The following is a 19,060-nucleotide window of genomic DNA, read 5'->3' on the forward strand; positions in this document are numbered from 1 at the left end:
TTCGATGCTTGTGACGGAACCATTCCGTCATCAGTCACGGCTGAGCTGTGCTGATGACGGAATGGTTCCGTCATGACTGCACCCTGTAGTGGAATGTCCAGCATAGGGGTGGAATCGGCGCCGCACGGAAGCGGTTAATTGATTGCAGACGACAGGGTCTTTTCACATTTTTTACATCATTCCACAGGATTTCACATCGGTTCCCTTAGGGGATACCAAATATAATGGCCTACACCGCCTATAGCATTTGGTATCCCCGGTATTTCTTGGGTTAGAACTTACCAGGATTAAATTGGACATGCTGTTATGTTCGATGAGTGAGCACAGTATTTGTATGCAGAGTAGAGCCCTTCCTTTTGCTTTCCAATATCGTTTATTTTGGGGGCATCAAGTATTAGGAATAAAGCATTGCCCTAATAACTTGTTTCCCCTATGTTTTATTGGTTACTCTTTTGTTTGATAGCAGACTACAGGGTCCTTTCACATTTTGTTACATCAGTCCACAAACTTTTACATCTGGTTCCCTTAGGGGATACTATACATAATGGCCTATACCGCCTATACTATTTGGTATCCCCTGTGTTGCTATGGTTAGCACCATATTTCTATGCCAACTAGCACCCTTTCTATTGCTTTACATCATTGTTTAATATGGGGATACCAAATATTATGGCTCAAGCATTGCTATAATATCTTGTATCACCTACGTTTCATGGGCTACCACTTAGACATTCACCATTTGAAGTTGCATTTTATTTGTTGGCAGACTACAGTAGCATTTCACATTTATTATACCATTTTGCAATTTGGAACTCATGAATATGCTTCATCACAAGAATAGAAACATGCTAACAAATATTTGTCTCCTTCTGCCATTGAAGCTGTGCTTCCAGCCACATGAGATTGCATATATCCCCTTGGCTTTCCAAGATTGCACTATTGCAAAACATTTCCTTTTGCAAATACTGAGATTATGATTTGTTATGACATTAATATGTTACTTTTATTGAGTGCCTGGCAATGAAATTTCATTGGAACCACACAATGCGGTAGCCAGTAGGTGACCACATAGCACTGCTACTATTAGCTCTCTCTCAGCTCCTCACGTTTACCGTTTTCCAAGGAGGAGGAGGAGAGGAAGGATATCTGCAGTGGAACTGCATGAGGGCCTGCTCTGGTCCTGTTCCCAGGTTAAAGTTCTGGACTCACCTGTTGATCAAGATCCAGGCAGTGGTGCTTGCTGCCACAGAAGCATTTCAGGTGGCAGGAGCAATTGGAGCGATGAGACATGGGGCTTGCTGGAGGCAGTTCCTCGGCACCAAACTATGTGCTAGGCATGAACTGGTGGTGGCAATAGTGCCTAAGGGTTCTAGAGCAGCTCGCAATTGTGCTGAAATGGTAGCTCCTCAATCTCGAACCGCTGCAGAGTCCTGTTTAAGGCAGGACCACACCAGTGGTGGAGCTGCTGTCAAGAAAGTCAAGCCTAGCCTCAATAAAGGTGTGGAGGGTCTGTCTGGCATGGAAGGGAAGAAACTTTCCAGCTAGGATACCCAATCATGCAGACCTCAAGGGCACAACCTCAAATTTCTGTTACTGAGTTTTCTATGGCCCCCACACCAGGCAATTCAGACCCGCCTACTGCTGTCGTGATAGTAGGCAGTACTGTGAGGGGAATAGAGTCTGAGGTCACTGTGAAGGGATGTATGACGTTACAACGCATACTTTTACAACGCATACCTTTACAACGCATTTTTACAACGCACCATCCACTACAACGCATTCCATTACAACGCATACCATTACAACACATTTTTTAAAACTACCTTTACAAGGCATTCCATTACAACACATACTACCTTTACAACGCATACCATTACAACGCATACCAATACATTACATGTATGGTAAGTATTGGATAGTCTAGGGGTAAAAATTACTATTCTAACTCCAGGGGGATGCAACAGTAGGGTAAGTGTTGGATAGTGTAGGGGTAAAAATTACTATTCTAACTCCAGGGGGTGCAACAGTAGGGTAAGTGTTGGATAGTGTAAGGGTACTGTGCATTATAATGGTATGCGTTGTAATGACTGCATTGTAATGACATGAGTTGTAATTGTATGCGTTGTAGTGTCATACGTGGTAATGGTTGTGTTGTAATGGTATGCGTTGTAAGGGATGTTGCGTTGTAATGACTGCGCTGTAATGGTAGTGCATTGTAAAGGTTGCGTTGTAAAGGTTGTTTCCCCTGTGAAGGGTAATGCTGTCCCTGACCAGCAATGTCTGTCCCCTGTGGAAGGTATGGATGGAGAGTATTTGGCGGGGTGCAGGACACAACAGCCTGGAAGTAGTGACAACCCTGCAGGTCAGAGGCAAGGAAGAGGCATCTGCGTCAGATGGGGTTGTTCAAGAGACCACATTAGCAATGTTTAGATGGCCCAGGGTCTCAAAGTGGTTGGCCTATCAATGCTAAACTACAAAAGACAGCAACAGCCTTCAGTGCTCGCCCTAAGGTTAGAAATGTGGAAAATATCTTGCGCGTTAATTGAGAGGTAACGCAGCTGGTCCTAGTAACAATGATCTGGGTAACAGTAAGCATATGGTTGACTGCGCAGGACTGGATAAAAGCTTGCACAACTCCAGTGACGGGGGATGAATTCTTCTCACTTATTCAGATTCCCCAGGGCTTAACCCTAGCCCCAATGACTCGGGCGACGGCCTCTGTTCATCTGCTTCAGGGGCAGCGAAAGTAGTCTGTCTAATGAACCATGACCCACAGTTGAGCAAGTTATACAACAAAGGAATATAAAAGCGGCTTGTATGATGCAGGTAAAAGAAGGAGGATGGCAAAAGAATAAAATGATTTGCAGACATCCACTGTCTTCAAGAGACGCATATAGAGGGGGCAAGGAAGAACTTGCTGGAGACACTTGGTTTTTCACTAATAATGTGTACTACATAAGACACTAAAATGCTAGAAGATGAAAAATTGACACGCTTTAAGATGTGTAGCTTAAAGCAATGTTTTGCTGATAAAAGTAGTAGATGGGCAATCAAGGAATGTTGTTATGTACAGGAGCTTTACCCTATTTTCCATATATGGGCCAATTTTGGATGACCCTACAATTTTAGATTTCTTGGCTATTGAGCTTGCTCTCTGGCTATATGGGATCTGAATATAAAGAGGGCCGGAGGCTTAGTTCACTGAAATCTTGGTATGTATGAAAACCGTAAACCAAACTTATGCAGAGCCGTGTGCAATCTAAAGAGAGAATGGTTTGGTGGATGCCTGATTAAAAAATATAGCATCGGATTCTGGTTATACTTACTATTCGGCCCTCCATGGGTCATTTGACCATTTAGATTACTTTCTAATATCAGTTAGTCCGCTTCAGGGATGCCAAATTAAAATATTTCCCTGCATCATGTTGGAGTACAGCCCATTGGTAATTGAAATCTTGTGTGCTGAGTGAGCTGGACCCAAACAGAGCTGGTCCTTCAAAAGAGGGCTGCTTGTTAATGAAAAGTATATTACACACATGAATGCCTGTATCCCTGAATTCTTTGATTTCAATAGTGGGAGCATCACAATTGGGGTAGCATGGAATGCTTTTAAAGCTGGGGTTAGGGGTAAAACCCTAAGGTTTACTCTTAAATCATCAAAAACTGCAGCTTTCACTTACTATGGAGTTATATTGGAAGCTCGAGTTGGTTGAGGTTCACCTAATAAGTGTGTTTTCAACCGAGGCTGATACTGAAATGGACCAGCAACAGCTGGCCTTAGTTAATGCAGAGAATAATGAAATCACTGCAAAAAGAGCAGTAGAGAAATATCTGGTTCGGAGACAGGAATGTTAAGAATACAGAAACCGGATGCGACATCTCGCAGTACGTGGCAGGCAAAAAGTGGTTGCTGTGCAGATTATAGAAATCAGGAATCATCAGGGTAATGGATTTTGAAGGGATCCAGGAGGTATTCAGAGGGTATTATGAAGTGCTTTATCAGGTATCAGGCTGAGGGACCACAAGAGGATAAATGTCCAAAGTAATATCTGGATTTGGTACCTGTAGATAGAATCAGCCTACAAAACTGGGATTCTCTGTATGCACGTATTACCATAGATGAAATCCCGGACCCTCATTAAGGATCTTCCATTTGGGAAGGCAATGGAGGCTGACAAGATCTCAATCAAATTTTATAAGGTCGGGGGAGTTGTTTTTGCATGTACAAAAGGGAGATTTTGCTCCAAACTCATGGTCTGCTGTTAATTTTGAGGGTTTTTTGAAGAAAGGAAAAGCTCTGTATGAGCCAAGGTCTTCTCAACCAATAATTCTAATAAACAGCAACACCAAATTATGTGAAAAAATGCTGGCCACACGATTAAGATAGATTATCAATAAGATGGTCCACCAAGTAGCATGGTTTTATCCTCGGGAGGGATGCCACCGATCATACATGCAGAGTAATTGCATTTTTTTGATGCGGCCGCTGCTTTAAGGGAGCCCTTGGCATGAGCCCTGTTGGATTCCGAGAAAGCAGTTGACAGGGTTTCCTTGGAATATTTGTGGAAAGTGATGGGTTGATCTGGTATTAACACCAGGTATATTAAGACTATCCAGGCAGTGTATCACAAACCCATAGCCTGACTGCAGATTGTGGGAGGACAATTACATCAAATCCAAATTGAGAGAGGTACTAGACAGGGGTGTCCCTGCTACCCTCTACTCTTTACTTAGTATATTGACCCATTCATCAGATACCATGAAGCCAATATAGCAATAAAACTACTGCGATTTCACAACTATGAGATTCTTTTTTTCAGTTTGAAAGCTTTATTGAAATATTAGTTATAAAACCAATAAGGTGGCAACAGTAGAACAATAAAGAAACAGATACATTATGCAATAAGTGAAGCAAATATATACTACTGAAGGCACTAATAAAGAATCAAAGCATTTTCTAATTTTTGGAATGGAAGAGGGGGAGGGGAGGGAGGGTAGAAAGGGATATGATGATAATAATCCTATAAATATAAGCATAAACATAAACATTGTTGGCAAAAAAGTCAATTGTACAATAAATACATAAGAGGAAGGAAAGAATTATACAATACATTAAATAATGGAACTAAGAAACTGTGAAATCTGTGGAAGAAAAAACTGTAAGCAGGAGTACAACTGTTCAAGGAGGTTTAAAGTTGTCAGAAGATAACGGAGTATAATTACTTTTGGCAGATTGATCAAGGTATAGAGTAAGAGGCAACCAATAAAGTTCAACATTGCGGGAAGGTTTACAGGAGGAAGCAAAGGCGACATCCATTCTGTGGGAGTGACATATAAGATTCCACCAACAAGTGACGGAAAGTTTGGTGAGGGACTTCCAATTGGATGCGATGAGTTGGAGGGCAACGGCTATCATAAGATCAAAGAGACCAAGTGAATGTGTGGGGAGATCTAAGGAGTCAGAAAGACTTCCTAAAAATACTAAGGGAGCAGAGTAGGGAATAGAGATATTGAAAATGCGGGAAATGCGGGACCAAACCTGAATCCAAAAGGTTTGAACTGAAGGACAGAGAAAGAAAAGATGAAAGAGATCAGCGCTAGGAGTGTTGCATGTCCAGCATTTGGCGTCAGAGGAGGGAAGGAAACGAGAAAGAGAAAGAGGAGAAAGATAGAGCCTATGATAGAAATAAAAGATGGATTGAGTGAGAGAGGCAGAACGAGAGGTCTTCAAAGATTTAGTCCAGAGCTTATCCCAAACCGAAACAGACCATGAGCAATCCAGATCTTTTTCCCAGGACAACTCTAATTTTGATTTGTTACGTTCAGGATTAGGAGCAGAAAAATAACGGTAAATAAGAGAAGCTTTAGGAATAGTGGCTAGAATAGTAAGAAGAGGGGAAGAGGGGGGAGGTAGTTCTGCAGATGGGAGAGAGTAATAACGATCAAGAACAATTTCCATAAGAATATAATATTTCTGCGCAAACGAGCGGGGGCAATGAAACTGCAGTTGAAATTGAGGAAAAGAACGAGGTGAAGAACCATCAAAAAGATGGTGAATCCAAATGATACCTTTTAATCTCCAGGAAGGCCAGGCAATAGGTCTGTTACGTAAAAGAACGAGTGAATTATACCAAATGGGCATAAGCAGAAAGGATTCTCGAGACACGGATGATATAGAGAATAAAGGTCTCAAAAGAGAAGAGGTATGGTTGAATAATGGCGATTTAAGGTAGGGAGACTTAGATGTGAAGTGAAGTGTATCTTGAAAGGAAAAGGGTAACATTAAGGAATGTTCAATATGAAGCCAAAGTGGGGAAAAAGGTGACGGTTCTGGAGATAACCAACGAGAAGCTTGACGAAGAGAGAAAGATTTATGGTACAGGCGAAAATCAGGGAAATTGACCCCTCCATTTGACTTAGTTCTACGGAGAGATACTAAGGATATACGAGGTTTCTTCTGTTTCCAAAGAAATTTAGATATTACAGAATCAATGCGACGAAAATAGAGAGCTGGAATATGAACCGGAAGCATGGCGAACAGATAAATCAGGATCGGAGCAATCATCATCCTAACAGAATCCAGACGACCCCACCAAGAGAGAAAGAGGGGATTCCAAGAAGAAAATAAAGATTCAATTCTCGAAATAACCGCATTCATATTAAGTTTGATAGAAGATGAAATGGAATTAGAAAAGAGAACTCCAAGGTATTTTATCTTAGTAGTGGTCCAAGCAAAACCAGTCGAAGAAAAATAGTGCGGAAGGCAAAATTTGGTTAATGGGATAATTTCTGTTTTATCAGAATTGATCTTATATCCTGAGACAAGGGAAAACTTCTCAAATTCTTCTAACAAGGAAGGGACAGAAGTCTCTGGATCTGAGATGAATAAAAGAATATCATCTGCATAGGCAGACAATTTGAGATGTTGATCTCCATATGGAAAGCCAGAAATAGAGGGGTTATTGCGAATAGAAGATAGAAAAGGTTCAAGAGCTAATATAAATAGAAGGGGAGAGAGAGGACAACCTTGACGAACTCCGCGTTGAAGCACAAAGGGGGAAGTGAGTTGACCATTTACAAGGACTGAGGCTTTGGGTGTTGAATAAATTAAAGATATTAAGGAAATGAACTTAGGACCAAAACCATGCCATTTCAGAGAAGCCAATAGAAAAGACCAATCAACCCGATCAAAAGCTTTTTCAGCGTCAACAGAAATAGCTGCTAATGGAATGGAGAGAGAAGAGGCTGTATTTAAAACGTTGAGAAAAAGTCTAGAATTATCCGACGTGAGACGACCCTTTACAAATCCGCATTGTTCTTTTCCAATGAGGTGAGGCATAAAAGGGTCAAGGCGTAAGGCTAACAGTTTAGCAAATAGCTTATAATCCACATTAACTAAGGAAATTGGTCGGTAATTCTTGCAAAACTTAGGATCGCGGCCTTCTTTAGGGATAAGACAAATAGTCGCATACTGAAAGGAACCTTGAGCAACACCAGTAGAACAAAAAGACTGAAAAAGAGAAAGTAAACGAGGTAGAAGAAGATCGGAGAAGTGTAAGTAGAATTCAACCGGAAATCCATCCGGGCCCGGAGTTTTGCCTTTGGTAAGAGATGTTAATGCAGTAGAGAGTTCGTGAAGAGTTAAGTCTGTTTCGATATCTGAGAATTGAAGTTGGGTTGTATTTGGTTTAGGCAATTTATCAAAATAAGATTGAAGAAGAGCAGGGGAAGGTGGGTTCTCAGGAGTATACAAGGATTCATAAAAAGATTGAAATTGTTCTAAAATATCTTTATCCGTGTGCAAGAGAACATTTGAGGGGGAATAGATAGAATCAATAAGAGTACGCTCTTTGCGTGACTTAAGATAATTAGCAAGAAGTTTACCTGATTTGTTACGTCCACCATAATAACGAGCACTGCTTCGAAGAAGAAAGGTGGATGCCGAATCGGTGGTGAGTTTATTGAACGAGAGTTTGGCCTTAATAAGGTCTGGAGATACATGAGTGGGGGAAGAAGTATAAAATTGATGTTCTAGAGTCTTGATATGAGCAAGGGCAATCTTACGTTTTGAGTAAACTGTTTCTTCTTTTTGGAAACGAAGTCAATAATGAAACCACGGGCCGTGGCCTTGAAAGAGTCCCAAAGGACATGACGGGATGTTTGTGGGTCAGAATTAATCTGGAAGAATTCGGAAGTGAAAGAACGAAAAGAAGAAGAGAAATGAGGGTCAGTTAGTAAGGAGGAATTAAAACGCCAACGAGAAGATGCAGGAGTAGGAGGAAGAAGGTCAAAGGTTGTAACAATAGGAGCATGGTCAGAGATTACAATAGGTTCAATAGAGGAAGACAGAAGATTTTGAAACAAGGAGGAGGAAAGGAAGATATAATCTAGACGTGAAAAAGATGCATGTGGAGGGGAAAAGAAAGAGAAATCTAAAACATCAGGGTGAGTAAGTCTCCAAGAATCTACTAAATGAGCTTGTGTAATGGTGTCCAGAAACTGTTTATGAGGTTTGTGTGGAACAAAGCGAACAGATGATTTGCGATCAAGGAAAGGATCAAGTATCTGATTACAGTCGCCACCTAAAATAAAGTACTTATCTTTATGTTGAATACATTTGGAGGTGATTAATGGCCAAAAGGAAGAGTCAAAATTAGTAGGACCATAAACATTAAATACAGTAATAGGAATTGAGTCGATAAGGAGTTTAGCTAATACCCAGCGACCATCTGCATCCTTTTCTTCCAAAATAATCTTACATTTGAGTCGCTTGTGGATCAGAATAGCAACTCCATTCTTTTTATGAGAGGCAGGGGAAAATAATACAGTACCAACCCATTGTCTTTTTAACTTCAAGGATTCAAGATCAGAAAGGTGAGTTTCTTGAATGAGTGCAATGTCAGGGTTATATGAAGATAAGTGGGATAAGACTCTCTGCCGTTTAATAGGATTGTTAAAGCCTTTCACATTCCATGAGACAACTTTAAAGGTTAAAACCTGGGAAAATATACAGGATAAAAGAGTGCAAAAACATTGGTACAAACAACAAGCCAACCATTAAATACTGAGAAAAAAGACAGAAAGAGTAAGAAATGAAAGAGGAGAGGGGAGGGGGGAAGAGGAAAGGGGGAAAGGAAGGAGAGACATCAATAGGAAAGGAAGAGACAGAAAAGACAGTACAAATCCAAAGGATGACTGCAAAAAACATACCTGATGGGGAGGGTATACAGAGGGAGGTGGGGAAGTGGTGATGCGTAACAAGACGGGTAAGACCAGGAACAGAAGCATGACCGCACCGGGACCCCACAGGACCACAAAGGAGAAAAAACATAGGATGAGGGGAAGACCGGTACATATCTGCATAAGGGAAGAAAGGGAACAATTAATATGAAAAACATGCAAGGGACAATACAAGATAAAAAACAAGAAAAACAGCTGGAATACAAGTGATGGGAATTTCGTTGAAAAGTATAGAACATTAACAAGTGAACATATTGAAGAGGAATGAATGAATTACTAAGCAACAATACTCAGGTATATAAGTCATAAGGGATAAGAGACACAGGAAACCATAGAACTCTCATAGAGCACAATCAATAAAATTAAAAAACAATTGTCAGCCACTGTTTGAAGGTGATGAGTCCATTCCTTCATTGTTGTGCAGAAGGATGAAATTTCGTAGCTCTCCAGGATCTTGAAAGGACCAGGATTTGTTTTGGTAAGTTACTCTGAATGTGCAAGGATGGAACAGACCATAACGCGCTCCAAGAGAGCGCAGCGAAGGACGAAGAGCTAAAAATTCTTTACGTCTGGAGGCAGTAGCATTAGAGACATCTTGAGACAAATACACACGTTGACCAAGCCAGGAGATTTGTTTTTTAGCTCTAGCTGCGGATAGAATGGAGAGAAGGTCTGTGAATTTCAAAAACAAGATGATAACACCTCGAGGTTTCGTGGAAGTAGATGTACGTGAACCAAGTCTGTGAGCCCTTTGAATACTAATGGATGTAGAAGGTGGCATATCCAAAAGTTTCGGTTGGAAGGTGGTGAAGTAAGTGACTGGATCATCTCCCTCCAAATTCTCCGGCAAACCGTAAATACGTAGGTTGTTCCTCCTATTTCGATTTTCCAAATCCTCTGTATGTTGTTGCAAGGATAGCACAGTCTTTTCCAGAGCTACGATGCGTTGTGTGTTAGATTGGACTTCCGGAAGTTGTTGTTCAATAGAAGAGATTCGGGTATCCATAATGTCCCATTTGTCCTTTAAAAGTTGCATATCTTTACTTGTGTCTTCAATAAATGGGCGTAGTGCTCGAATCTCCTCCAAAATTAAGTCAATAGAAGATGAAGCAAGAGGTGCATCTGGTGCTGGAGAGTCTTGCTTTAAACGCTTAATAGAAGTCGCAGGAGGCGAAGATTTATTTGTTGATGACTGTCCTGAAGAGGAGCGATGAGAAGATGAAGTCGCCATCTTGGAAGAGCGTGGAGATGAAGGTACAACGCCTGGAGGACTCACAGGAGACTTTACAGTAGGAGTGAAAACAAATTTTGGTTTGCGTAGGTTCACCATAAGAGAAAAAATGGAGACAGAGATGCCTTTGGTATATTAGCACTCCGACAATAAAAGTAAGCACTAGATTTGTTTGAAGGAAAGTGCACCTAAATTAGCAAGAGTCAATAGCCATTCAGTAGGTTCCGCAGAGAGAACAAGGCCTTCGAGGAAAATTATTATAATGAGGAACATACCATTCTGCAAGTAAGCATTATCAAAGTTGGAAAGAGTCACAGTGAAGGCAAATATAGGTACTTATTACAATAAAAAATTACTTTGCAATTGGGTATTTCCTGCGTAGCCACCAAGAAACCTTACAAGGAATATAAGGTGAGTATACCATACAGAACAAAAGGAGAAGTCATCAATGGAAGAACAAAATGTATGGTACGAATAGGACTGAAGAGACCATGAGGAAATATTCTGCAGCAAAGGACCGTGTTCCAAAATTTAATCTTAGTTCCAAGGTGACAAGATAAATAAGTAACTAGTACTAGGTCAAGACATTATAGACACGTCGAGAATATTATGTAGAAAAAAGCCGCAGCTCTCAAATCAGTTGCGGCTTGTAGGAGTGGTGGTGCTGTGACGCACTATTCAAAGACGTGTTATAAGGCAGGGCACAGAACACAGTAAAGCTGTGAATGTAGCATGTTAGAGCATTGCAGTATGTAAATAATTAGTTTCCTGAAGCAAAATGAGCAAACCAGTCAATAAAAAAGTCACTGAAGAAACACCTGTATTTTGATAAGCTCAGCAGACATTAAAACACCTTCATAGATAGCGAGGGTCAACATATGGCACGTGAACTGGCAAAAGGTTTCAAAGGAGCAAGAGAAAAAAAAAGAGTCCTGTGATAATGTTTCAATTCACTGCATATCCTCAAAAAGCTTCAAAGGCATGACAAGAATAGAAAAAAAGAAGAAAAAACAACCAATGGAACATGTTGTCCAGGGCGCTGGCAAAGCGGCATCAACAGAGCGGTGAAGCACCGTGACTATTCAACTCAGTCACTGCATTCGGGAGCTATCAGTGTCATGACGCATTTAAAAAAAAACGCTTATAAAAAATATTGCACATGGGCCAAAACTAGTCACAAAAAAACAATGAATTGTGACCCAAAAGCGCACAGGGGAAATGAATGCACGTCAGTGTGTGCATACCTTGTGTCCATGAAACGTTTGAATTCCGGCAGCGTCACTCCCCGGCGTCTGACATGAAGCACCCTGAGGTAAAACACTCGTGCAGGCGTTCGGGTCGAAAGAGCTGGCCTCGGAAGTCCAAAGTCGGTCAAAACGTCCCCAGCATGTTCCGACTGCAGCTGCCACCGAGTATTGCAGGAACGTTCCCCAAATCACGGGCAAAACCTCCGTGAAGTGCTACAGTGCGGCGGAGCTCTGAATCTAGCCGGCCATCTTGCTCGGCGTCCAAGCCACGCCCCCACAACTATGAGATTCTAAATCCTCACCTATTCCAATGATATTGCAGTCGTAACTGCCAATCCCGTTGAGGTAATGAGGGCAATAAGGGAGGAGGTATTATATTTAGGCAAATTCTCCATCTATTCCTTAAATAAAAACGAAACCCAGGTGGTCATGTATAGGCAACCACAAACACTTGGTGCATGTCTTGTTGATCCAGCAGTATGTTAGGGGGTTAGGATTTGTGCAGAAGTGGACCAGATAGTGGAGTCTAACCTTGCTCCAGTTATTAGGAAGGCTAAATGTGATCTGGGGCGGATGAATAATTTACATTTGTCAACTGTTGGACAGCGTAATGTTATTCAAATGCTATTCCTGCCAATGGCCCTGTATCTTTTCAGGGCTATCCCTCTCAAGTTTAAAAATTATTGGTTTAAAATGTTGGATGAAATGGCATCTTGATTTAGGTGGCCATTCACTAAAATTAGAATAGCACTGAAATACTTGACTCTTCCTAGGGACAGAGGGGGGTGGGTTGCCCCAAACTTTAAATTATATAAATGGGCCACCACACTACAATAGATACACTCTCTCCTCGGAAGTAAGTGGGAAAGCTATGGTTTTGGAGTGTATATCCCACCCTATATATGAGCTGGTAATTGGGGAAGATGCTAGAAGCTGTTTTTTCAAGATTAACTGAACCAAACTACTTTCAAAAGATTAGGTTTAAGACCCTCGGGACGCAAATAAGATCTATGCAATCTGGTGGAAACAAATGGGCCTCAATGCATTTAATTTCTACACCTCTTTACAGAGGAACTTTTAACTTCCAGGAATATTTCAAGATGTCCGCATGCTAAGTTGGGAAGAGCGAGGGCTATCGAGATTAGGGGGCTTTTTTCAGGGAACGATTGATTTCAATATCAATCAGAAGGATTTTTAAATACCTAAAAGTTCGCGATTTCTTGTTTAGGAAATGTGGAGGTTCACATAGGTGTTTCAAAGGTCCTTTGATGGAACTGTTAGTGAGGGAGGAGGAATGTACAATCAGCTGAATAATCAAAAACTGAGCCTCTACTCTGCCGAATTGTCTTCAGAAGCACAACAATAAATGGCAGAAATTCTTGATTCGTCAGATCTTAGTTTTTATGAGTCCTTAGAGTGCAGTCATACCCTGCTATTCTCAGCGGACTGCAGGTGCAGAACCATAAAACGGTCTTTGACCTATACCACACTCCATCTAAAGTCACTTGGGGCCAGATGAAGGTAATTCCTATTTACCGACTCCTAAATACTGAATCATACCGATTCGGTATTTAAGAGTAGGTAAATAGGAAGGAGGCATATGTAGGTAATCCGTATTTCCTAATTACCGATTCGGTAAGATTCGGTATTTACCGAATCTGTAAATACCGAATCGGTATTTCACATTGATTCCTATGGGCCTTGAAGCCTATAGGAATCAATGGGAAATACAGATTCGGTATTTACAGAATCGGTAAATACCGAATCTTGCAAGGGTGCAGGGGGTGTCACTTTGACACCCTCTAGCACCCCAAGTACAGGCTTGTGTGACATGTGGCACACATACATGCCCTAAGGGCATGTCTGTGTGTCACATTGCACAGGTGTGCATGCACAGATGTGCATGCACACCTGAATTCGGTATTTTACCACCCAATAGAATTGGGTGGTAAAATACCGACTCTTAAGGGCCTGTGGCACTCTTAGGAGTGTCAGCTACATATGGATTTACAGAATCAGTATATTTACCGATTCGGTAAAATACCGAAGTGGTAAATTTACCGAATCGGTAAATATACCGATTCTGTAAATAACGACCCACCTACATCTGAAAAGCCAAATACCGGTCGGTAACGGCCGAAATCAGCCGTTACCGACCGGTATTTGGCTACCTACATCTGGCCCTAAATGGAGGATAGGGGGGCTCTATCGGTATTTGTTGCCACCGTTGTTAAAGTAATGAAGCAAGACCTGGTTCACATGTTCTGCACATGCCCATCCTTAGATGTACGTGGGTTAAAAATCTCAAATTCATTGGTTATATTTTAAAATCTTACTTTGATTCCCTACTTGATGCTTCAGGTGTATGTCATGAAAGTGTGATTAGAGTTGACAAGTACTTTATGTGTGTTTCCACGGCTCTTATTTGTATTGCTTCGTCAGGGCTGTATCCCCAACCACCCACATTTTGTCAATGGCTAGGGCGCTTGTTGTCAATGTTCAATATTGAAAACACTTCTATTCGCATAAAAAGGTACAAAAGCAGAGCAGAAAGGTAAGAGGATCTGGGCACACCTTTTAGACTGGGTAAATACTCAACAATTGGATTGTTTGCTTTAATGATGAATTATCTTGGTGAATTTAGTCTTGACTGGACTTCTAGGAGATTTTTCAGAGGTTGGTTGAGGTTCTGCTTGTCTCTAAGGGTAACCAGCCATACATCAATGATCTATTTAGGGACAGAAATAGACAATTGGCACTTTAACTCTGTTAACTAGAGTGCCTCAGTGTGTGGATCAAATGACTGTTGTTTGCCTATGTTGTGCACCAGTTGTATCTGGCATCTCTAAGGTAATATTCTGCTTTTACATTAGCGTACTTTATTGAATATTTTGGGTATCTAAAATATGTTAACTGGATTTTGTGTTTCTTAATGATGTTTAATGAGTATAATCTCTGATCTGCACTTCCATGATTATTATGCTCTTGAATCATTTTAAATATCATTATGAATTATGGCAGGTATGCTGGTGATTTTGCGCAAGTGTGTTGTGATCTTTCATAAAACTATTTAACTATATCTGTTGTCTTTATCTGTTATGTTTTTGTTTGCCTCCCATGGTTTATTACTAGAAAAACAAAACAAATATAAAAAATCAAAAGGAACCATACAATACAATGTGTACAGGACAACCCTCTACTCACTTTTACCTGCTATTAGTGGACCAGAATGACGAAGTTTACCTAGCTGTGGATGTATACAGATGTGATCATATTGCACAGATATTCAGCTCCTGCCAATGTAACTGAACAGTTGGTCTCACAACATTGCACCCAACAGCTTCACGCTGTCCCCATTTCAAAGTAAAATCTGGAAAGGAAATCCATCTCTTCAAGCAGAGTTTGGAACCAGAACCCATTTAAGGATCCTGCTTGCCCATCTCCATCACGGTGGCTTGCATTAGAGCAGCGCTCTGGGACTATGCATCAGTGTGCTTAACATTTGCTGTCATTAGAAGGACTAGTAGTAGCTACATTGGCTTCATTTAGTGTGCAGCTTCATTTCAGCAACGTTCTCCTCCCATGTGACCCACATTTTGTACTGGTCTTCACCCAGACACTGCTTTAAAATCCACTTATATATACCGGTTAAAGGGATGGGTATCGTCTACTTGCTTTGCATTCTAATTGGTAGCCACAGACAGTCAGGCCAGGGTGTTCAGCTAGGGACCTATAAACACAATATTTTCCTTCCAATCAGCGCATGTGTTGCACCATTTGTCTGATGTTAAATTTACAATTCTGGACAACATATTGATCCTTATGGAGTAGGGTCATATATTTGGGATCAAAAGCAATGGAGTGAAGTGAGATGTTATGATTGTCAGAAACAAAGAGAGGAAACTTGGGGTAAGAGACCACCTCTTGACGTTTTAGCTGAATCACCTGAAATATCCAAGAGTAGTGCTCTCCATCATAAAATTGGCGAAATTGTTGAGCAGCATTCATGGCCCTCTCATAACTATCACTATACTAACAGGTTGAGATAAAACATGCAATCCACAAAAAAGTATGGAAGAGAGATTGAGCATTCCCTTGTTCTCCCACCAGTTATAATACTCACTTAACTGAAGGACTTGAAAATAAGGGTAATGATGTTCTTTTTTTATACGTATTACCCTCTAGGACGTGGGCCAACCGGTCCCCTTCGAGTAAAAAATTCTTTTTTTACAACAAAAACAGAGGAAAAACCACATAAACTAGAGAAAGAGGCAAGTGATGAAAAATGATAATGATAACCCAATGTGGAAATCCCAAAGAGGTGTAAATACGGCCCTCACCCACTCAATGAGTGGCATGCAAGGAGGAGCACTGAGAAAAAAGAGAAAATAGAAAAGAAAGAAATTATAGATTATGTATAAGATATAGCAGAAAGGGTAATGTTGTTGTTACTTTTCCAGGTACCCATATTTGAATATTTTTTAATCTTGCCAAGTCGGATCCACAATAAAGACAGCAAATACACACTTAGACAGGTTTAGAATATTTCTCTTGGGTGATGAATCCCTATTATATAATTTCTTTTTTTTCTATGTTTTCTTTTTTCTCAGCGCTCCTCCCTGGATGTTGGTCTGCACCAGGTCGTCGCAGTGGCCCTATGATGAAGCATGTCACTCATTGAGTTGGTGAGGGCAGTATGTATGCAATTTACATACAAGTTTAGTTTGCAATCCTTGATCAATAAGACACAAATGTCACAATAATGTATCCTCCTATTTTATTCTATCTCTGACATGGGGGTCCAAGGGGGGAACTCAGTGGGTTTTAGCCCAGGCAGCACAGTGTTTCACAAAATGCCCAACATCCAGAGAACATTGATGGATTTACAGTGCCTTTGAAGTCAAGATTTTAGTGTCTAATTAATGAGGGTGGCAGACACTTGTGGTGAGGGAAAATGGGTCACTAGAAAGAGCGTACAGAGGACAGTTACTTTTCTAGCTGGTCACAAAACCAAAGTTCCAAACAGGAGAACCAGTGGTGCTGGGAAAGGACTAGCACACAAAATAGAATCCCTGAGGTACCAAACGTTAGGGCCACTATCTTGTGGACCACAGATCATGACTGAAAGGTGCAAGTGGCCTCAGTGCCCATGCGTCCAGTCCCACAAATGACTAACAAACACATGTGTACACTAAGATGGTGGCAAAACCGCCAGTGCTAATTTGTTGTCAATCCTGATAATAGATAACCAGGCACGCAAACAAGCACTGCTGAGTATGGACCTTGGAAACAATACCACCTACACATCTGTCATTACTTATGTTTTCTTAATATACACACATTGCTTAATATACTTAGATTGCGATATTTGGAAAAAATAAATCAGCATAAAATGATCTAAATATCGTATGACTTATCCCACCAAGTCCCATGGGTGGGCTTGGTCCTGTCTTCTAAATCTTGGATCAGCTTCAACCACTGTGCTAAGCATGCAAACCCCCCTTCCCCCCACCCCCATGGTTGGTAACGCTGCTGAAGATATGTAAAAGATGGTTAGTAAAAAGCTGTGCAAAGTGATTGAAAGACACGTATTATTTTCCCTTAGCTTAATTTTGTTTTAATAATGGAGTAACGGCATGTTGTTATAAAATTGTAAGACTGGGCAGAAATCCTGGAGATGGGATTCTTGAGGAGAGGGCAAGAAAAAGTGCGATTCCGACAGTTCAACTCATGTTGGGCTGTAACTCATAAAGTTAGTCTCATGATTATATGATAATTACGCTAAATGGTTTGATTAATTCTGTGGCAACTGTAATAATATTGTAACATACTTCTTATACAATGTACGTTTATTAAACAATCCAAATATAGATTCATTTTGAAAATCATTCTAACTCTACCTCACCTGATGTCAAGTCCCCAATTACCAGGTATTGGGCCAGATTTACAAAGCTTTTTTGCTGCACTCTCATGAAGGAAAACAACGCAAAGTGGCAGAAGCATTTTACTTTCCAGCACAAAGTGTGTTTTGTTATGAAAAGGTGTGTTTTTCTCAGAGAAAGATACTCTTTCCATCATGGAGGAATTAAAGGTGGCAGATCAGTGCAAAAACATTTTTTTTATTCAAATCCCATTCTAAGACAGCAAGACTAGACTTTGTGGATGAAAAACTGGAAGTGGAGGCAAACAAGGGGGGGTGATGTGATTATTTTTGCGGGATACAGCCTACCAGTATACAAAGTTATATTTAGTTTTTCATGTTTGGTTGTTCATGGAAGGATTGTTTTTTTAACATTAACGCAACACTTAATTTCACAAACTAACAGCAGGCAGTATGGAGAAGCATTAATTCTATAAGCAATATCCAGAAAAAAACACGAGATACTCTGCAAACACACACATACATTCTTGCATGTAAAACAGCATGCATGATCTCCCATTGCACATAGGGTTGAACAAAGTAAGTACACAGCATGTTACTTTCTAGCCAATATTGCATCATATAACTTTCCAGTTATCTTGACTTCAATGTCCCTAAATCCAGTTGCTTTCAGGAGCTTGGTGTATTCGGATTGAGTTTTCTCTTTGCCTTCGGTTCGTAACAACATAATCAAGCTAAAGAACTGGGCTGTCAAAGGTCCACTTTTGTCTTCGTTTAGAAAGCCTTCCACCAGGAGCACCGCACCACCTGGCAAGAACAAAGACAGCATTAGTTGGGTTTCCTCGTAAACAATATTTTGCATAGCTCAGATATGCATGAACTGTGAATCATTTCTGATATTTCGGTGCAAGGTTTAAGGATTGCGAAAAATAAGCTACTATAACATTTCTTGAATGATTTAACAACTCCAGGACTTTTAACAGTGGATCCCTGTCATAACAGTCTAGTTGGGACCATGATTACTTTGAAGAATCCTTTACATATTTATTGATCTGTTGTAATTACATGTGGATGTAATGTACTAAATGTTCCCATGTTACATAGAGGATTTTGAAGTAGTCATTGTATCTCTTGCATTACAAGTTCTATATGTCAAATTTTTGTTTTAGGGGTTTTAGTCTAGGAATTGTTAAAAACAGTGAGCCTTGAGTTCCTTGAGAAAAATTGAGTGGGCATTTGATATTCTCAATTTAGGACGTTCAAGAAAAGAGTTTGTGTGACATTTGAGATCCTTGAGCCACATGAGATAGTGAGTGGCTTTGCTTGGTACAGAGGAGTTTTTACATTAATTGATCTTTGCACGAGTCAACACATTTTGATGGTACTCCGGTTGTTCCCATGAGGCACAGGATCAAGACTGATTTGCATATGGCTGGGTCTTAATTGGGGTGGCATGGTGAG

The 19,060-nt window shown here is 40.6% G+C and overlaps 1 protein-coding gene across 3 annotated transcripts in view; it reads right to left on the bottom strand.

The window, feature by feature from the left end:
• Positions 1–17,549: 17,549 nt before the first annotated feature.
• The window catches only part of LOC144772891 (acetylserotonin O-methyltransferase-like), a 667,360-nt gene continuing 665,849 nt past the window's right edge, over positions 17,550–19,060 (bottom strand). For all 3 annotated transcript variants that reach the window (XM_078657558.1, XM_078657559.1, XM_078657557.1), the window contains one exon: positions 17,550–18,406. In XM_078657558.1, coding sequence (XP_078513684.1) covers positions 18,195–18,406 — 212 coding nt within the window. In that variant the 3' untranslated portion in view covers positions 17,550–18,194. The remainder of the gene's footprint in view (positions 18,407–19,060) is intronic.

Source organism: Lissotriton helveticus, chromosome 8, assembly GCF_964261635.1.
Source record: "Lissotriton helveticus chromosome 8, aLisHel1.1, whole genome shotgun sequence".
In the NCBI taxonomy this organism is placed as follows: Eukaryota; Metazoa; Chordata; class Amphibia; order Caudata; family Salamandridae; genus Lissotriton; species Lissotriton helveticus.